The sequence below is a fragment of the Trypanosoma conorhini genome, assembly GCF_003719485.1.
Source record: "Trypanosoma conorhini strain 025E chromosome Unknown Tco_14.4_contig_00428, whole genome shotgun sequence".
NCBI classification, from domain to species: domain Eukaryota; phylum Euglenozoa; class Kinetoplastea; order Trypanosomatida; family Trypanosomatidae; genus Trypanosoma; species Trypanosoma conorhini.
Genome location: NW_021704492.1, coordinates 1,742 through 7,191, shown reverse-complemented (window position 1 = coordinate 7,191; position 5,450 = coordinate 1,742). Strand labels below are relative to the sequence as shown.

The 5,450-nt window shown below is 54.4% G+C and overlaps 2 protein-coding genes across 2 annotated transcripts, besides 3 other annotated features; both read right to left on the bottom strand.

Moving 5' to 3' along the window:
* Positions 1–2: 2 nt before the first annotated feature.
* Positions 3–63: a microsatellite.
* Positions 64–89: a microsatellite.
* Positions 90–108: 19 nt separating this feature from the next.
* Tco025E_06390 (protein kinase) lies at positions 109–1,227 on the bottom strand (the record flags this gene model as incomplete). Its single annotated transcript, XM_029373267.1, has 1 exon — positions 109–1,227. The coding sequence occupies one exon, from the start codon at positions 1,225–1,227 to the stop codon at positions 109–111; it is 1,119 nt and encodes a 372-aa protein (XP_029226798.1).
* Positions 1,228–1,607: 380 nt separating this feature from the next.
* Positions 1,608–1,641: a microsatellite.
* An 81-nt stretch (positions 1,642–1,722) lies between these two features.
* On the bottom strand, positions 1,723–4,926 carry Tco025E_06389 (uncharacterized protein; the record flags this gene model as incomplete). The annotated part of the gene is made up of 1 exon (XM_029373266.1): positions 1,723–4,926. The coding sequence occupies one exon, from the start codon at positions 4,924–4,926 to the stop codon at positions 1,723–1,725; it is 3,204 nt and encodes a 1,067-aa protein (XP_029226797.1).
* Positions 4,927–5,450: the final 524 nt, after the last annotated feature.

Sequence of the window (5,450 nt, the reverse complement as noted above, 5' to 3'; positions counted from 1 at the left end):
TACTCTCTCTCTCTCTCTCTCTCTCTCTCTCTCCTCCTCCTCTCTCTCTCTCTCTCTCTCTCTGTGTGTGTGTGTGTGTGTGTGTATGTCCCTTTGTTATTGTTATTATCAGCGAACCAGCTTGCTGAGCTCGTCATCGAGATTTAGCGATGCAGTTGCTCCCGACTGCGTCATCAGGGGCGTCTCACGTTCCGCCGAGGAGGGAATAAGTTCTGCCTGCATAGCCATCAGCAAAAGCCACTCCTTAATGACATGCTTGTCGTCATCTTTCATCGCATTGGTAATAAAAGGGTGCTGCAACAACTCTTCGCAGGTAGGACGACTTTGGGAATCTTTTTGAATGCACGCTGATATAAAGTCAGCCAGTGCCGAGTCCATTGTTGGCGGCAGGACGATAACCGGCCCATCGCTACTAAGATGCTGCAGCAGCACCCAAAAGCCAGCTTCCGTTGAAGAATTGGCACGCGCCAATTTTTCCGTGAACGGGCACCGGCCTAAGGCAAGCTCAGCAACAACGAGCCCAAAGGACCATATGTCTGCCGCGAATGAATAAGACTCCCCTTTTAAGCGCTCAGGGCTCATGTAGGTCAGCGTCCCCACGAAGCTATGTGCGTTGGCACGGGTGCACTCCAAAAAAGAACTCACGCCAAAATCCGATATTTTAATGCGTCCATCCAGACTAAACAAAATATTACTGGGTTTAAGATCACGATGGATGAGGTGCCTGTTCCTGTGAAGGTCCCAGAGACCGCGAAGAATACTGCGCGCGATGCTCGCCAATACCTCGGTTGGCACCGGTTTTCTTACACTGGCCAAGCTGCCGTCCATGCACTCCATCGCGATAAAAACAGAACCCTCGTGACAAAAGGCGCCATAGAATCCCACCAGGTACGGGGAGTTGTTCCCTTCACGGTGAAGTGTCTCCAATTCTCGTCTAATTTCCTGCAGATGTGCCTGGCTAGTGATTTTGATCTCCTTCAAGGCGAGAGCCTCGCCAGTCTTGCGATGTGTCGCCCGGCGCACAGATCCACTGCTGCCTTGACCCAAAAACCCAGTCGCACTCACAACGACGTCATCCGGCGACAAGCCGTACTTGTAGCCCATCGACGTCGTAAGCCCCTCCGCCGAGACCGTAATTTCGCCAAGACGGAGCACCTGGTGGGTCATTTGGGCGGAGTCGTCACTGTCGCTCTCCAGGTCGTCTAGGCTGATCCTCAGCCCGGACATCCTCAGACGCAGGGAGGGAAATCCTCCCCTTCGCTTTCCTTCTACTCGTGTTACTTTGCTAACGTCTTGGCCTCTCGAGGCTCCCACGCTGCCAAGGGATAAATCGCCCCCAACCCGAACGCAACAGCAAAAAAAATATATATATATCTACATTGGGTGACAGAAGACAAAGAAAAGAAGTTACATCTCAACACCCGCTCACACCCAAACCTCCGCGTGATTTGCTTTTTTTGTTCTTGTTTGTGTGTGTGCGTGTGAATGAGTCTGCCGCGCCATTTTCAAACGCTCGCGATATTTCGTCACTGCGCAGCAGTCAAACAAGCAACGACGCACTTATCGACCTCTATGATCGGAGTGGTGGTTGGGGCTCTATGCCCAGTCAGCAACAGCAGCAGCAGCAGCAGCAGCAGCAGCCCTCTTCGCCCTTCGTAGCGGAATCAGAACGACAAACACCTGCCACAGCGACAACTACAGCAAAACAAACCAAAACAAGCATCAGCTGCTAGAGTGATCGTTTGTGTCTATGGTAAACAAGACAACCAATGTACCGTATTGTGTTCCGTCAAGCATCACCGGCAAGCTGCGCACTCCGGGGGAAGCAATGACCTCGGAGGCGTGGATGTTGGCAGACCCCATGGAGTCAAAACCAGCCACGTCCACATCTTGTACCTCAAATCGTATGACCTGTGTCGATTGTACGCGGAGGAGGAACTCAGCCTCTTCTTGCGTCCACACGGGGTTGACTGTATCGCGCTTTTCAGGAACCGTAAAGGCAAGGTCGGGACCCACCCACACAAGGACTCGCGGATCTGTCACGCCCATTGCATTGAACATCGCCTGGTCACAGTCCAAAAGGTCATGACCTTCCTTGACAAATATGCGCAAAGACACCGCGGTTGGTGCCGCCACCTCCTCCGTTTTCTTCGACGTCACTGATGACGCAGTAAACGGAGGGGCAGATGCCTGGTTGGGTACCTCGGCCGTGGCGACTGCTGCGGTTTGTTTCACAGTTGCTTCATGCTTCTCTATATGCGTACTCACAGAACTCACCCCGGCAAGCGCAAATGACACTAATATACTTCCGAGAGCTGTCTTGGGAGACGGCGGAAGCCGTGTATCGGCTGCGTGCGGCTGTGCATCCAACTCCAGCTCCTTCTTTCCCAACCCGCGCAGGAAAAGGTCTCCGACGGAGAGTTGAGCGTAACCCAGTGTCTGCTCCTTACTTCCTAGCTGCCCTTCACACGCCATGACGTAGAAACCAATGACGCCGGAGTCCAATGGGTGCAGCGTCATTGTGGCACACCCATCTTTCTTCATCCACGAGGGATTCAAGGCGCGTGGCACGACGCTGGTGGTATACGCAGCAGAGTTAGGTGCCACCATACGCACAAAGACATCCCCCCCACTTCCTGGCCCATCTAAAAGACCCCGACACCCCTCCACATGGACTTGAACCTTGACAGGTTGGAGCAAGGCATTCCCATCGCTAGTGGCGGCCTCATCGCAAAGAATCCTTGACGACCTTGTCGAGGTCTGCTGTCGATGGAGATGCTCCTCCTGTTTCTCGGTGCATCCCACACTGTCAGACAGTAGTCCTCGTGTACAATGTACCAACAACTTTCCAAGTCGCCCGTGGTGCTCTCGTATGTGCGTAAGTGGCTCATTCTCACGTGGAGCCAGCCTCAGTTCATGCCACTCTTTCCCAGAGGAGAGCTGCCGCCTTGAAAGAAGTGCCTCTCCAAGGAATTCACTCCTGCCATCCCTATCTTGGTCAAAAACACGAAAGATGATGCCTCCATGGCGTCGCAGAGAAGGAAGAGTAACGCTGGCTTGAGGGCAACCTTCCCACGAAGCCTCACTGGTTTCCGGAACGGGCGGGGTGCGCATCAGTTCCTTACCCGTACCGCCGTCGTATACCACCACGTACGGGTGTGAATGCGCCCCCGGTCCGCGTTCAAGAATTCCCTTTGCGGCGGCAACGCGAAGTGTGAAGCCTGTCAGGGGCGCGGCACTCCCACCGGGCTTCGTGGCATCCGCACCGGCGTTGGTCTCCTCTTCTCCGTCGCGCCCAGGAGAAATCAGTGGACTCGCCCGAGAACTTGAAGAGCGGCGCCAACAACTACCGCAAGCTGCACCGCAGCCCACAACCGCTACAGTCACATCAAAGACAATCGCACCCAAATGACGGGCTTGCCGCAGAATCTCATTGTCGGTCTCACGATCTCGCATTTTAAGTTCCGCGGAGTGCCTCCGCACACCGCCCGGCTCAACGTCTTCTAACAACGGCCCTACGGGGACCTTGGCTTGTCCCAAGAAAAGCCGCGCATTATTCGCCCCCCGAGAGTAAACTTCAAGCACAATATGCCACGAGGATCCACGCGCCACCTTCAGTGTGACAATATCATCCAGTGCACTAAACTCCGGGCAGTCCGTGTCTTCTCGCGGAAGTGTCTCAAAGACTCTTTCGCCACTTGGACTATAAACAACTACAAATGGATCAATCGATCCGGCGCCGTTGTTGCACCTGTTAAATAAACCCTCACAGGACACAAGTCTCAGTGTCAGGTTAAACAGTGTAGCTTTACTTGGCTTTTCAGCCGGCATCTGTCGTTCCATCCGCGACATTGTGGCCTCAAGGACCCGAATGTGGCGTCTATATTCCCTTTCCTGCACACTCCACATACGACGTGCCGTGCGGTGTGCGTCCTCCACTTCACGAACTCTATCCATAAGACTTTGGTAATTCATTTTCTCGTCCTTGCTGCAAGATGCGGATTCTGTAGTCAAAACCACCCCGCGCTTTTCAGTAAAAGGGTTGACGGATGAAATAGCACCGGATCCGACCACCTGAGTTGTATCTTCTTGCGTCTTGTTGGGTGCTTGCTGTAGCGCCGTCGCCTGCTGCTCCGCACATTGCTTCTCAGCACGCTCCGCGCGACACTGTGCAGCCGCAAGAAGTTCCTCCAGTCTCTTCACTCGCTCGCGAAAAACATTAAACTCGCGCCAATGACTCACCTTCTCCACAAGCGAAGCTTCCGATGTCATCAACGACTTCGTCTTCTTCTCACGCTGCGCTTTTATCAATCGATGCGGGCCCATTCTCGCCATTCCCATACTCACTGACTTCATGGCTTCTGTCTGATCGCGCAACGTATGCCCTGCCGCCTCCAATTCTCGACGAAGATCATACACAAGCCTTTCAAGTCGAACCCGTTCTTTCAGATGGTCAAGCTCTTTGCATTTTAACCGCTTTGTGTTATCTACATCCGGCTGCACCTCTGCAAAAGACTGCTCGTTGGGGCGAAGCGCGCTTGGCAACTTCGCTGTCGCACTGTCTGCAGTACTGGTGGTAGGGGCCGCCAAGGCCGGTGAAGGAGCCTCATCGGTCGTTGCCTTGCGCGGCTTGGAAGCGCGCAAAACCCGCCTCTCTGAGGTGGTGCCAGTCATAATAAGCTGCGTGATTTCCAGCAAAGTTGCCTCCTTCGCCGCCAGTGCGCGGCGCAGGCGGCAATGTCTATCAAAACGTTCTATCGATGGCGGGCTTACAGTTTCATGTGAGGGTTCCCCCTCAACAGCGGCGCCGTCACGCGCAGTGGCCTCGCCAAGCGCAGCGTCGACGGACGGAGCCGTGGCGCACACGCCGGAAGGCGGCAAAACCGAAGGGGGCGTCGCTGCGCCACTAGCCTCGCCCTTCTGCATTCCTCGCCACCTGCAGTGTGCAGTCACGTCGTGCGGCACTGACCCCCGCCCCCACCCCTTTTCTTTCCTTTCCCTGCGGTCCTCGCAGTTGCGTACTTGGGTCCTGTTCACTGCTGTGCCTCCCGCGTCACCCGGCCGCCAGGGAGGAGACAAAACACTCACGTGAAGGCTGCCGCAGATCAGGCAAGCCGATCGAGAGCGGCATGCACAAGAGAGAGAAAAAAAAAAGAGAGAGAAAAAAGCGAGATTTGCGTGGCAGGCACCCACCAGAAACAGAGAGAGCAGCAGAAGAGGGGGACAGCATGGGCAAACCCGGCCCCGACCCGCGGCATCGTAAAGAGAAGGTGCGTGAAAAACGAGATGGGGACCCAATACATGACGCTTCTTCACAGTGTCCACGCAAACACAGCGAGAAAGAAGGGGGAAAAAAAAAAAAAAAGAGCAGCGAAGCGAATAAAAGCGAAGAGTTTCGCAAGACGACAAAAAGAACCATGATAATAAGGAAAAACCCGCAAGTTTTAGAA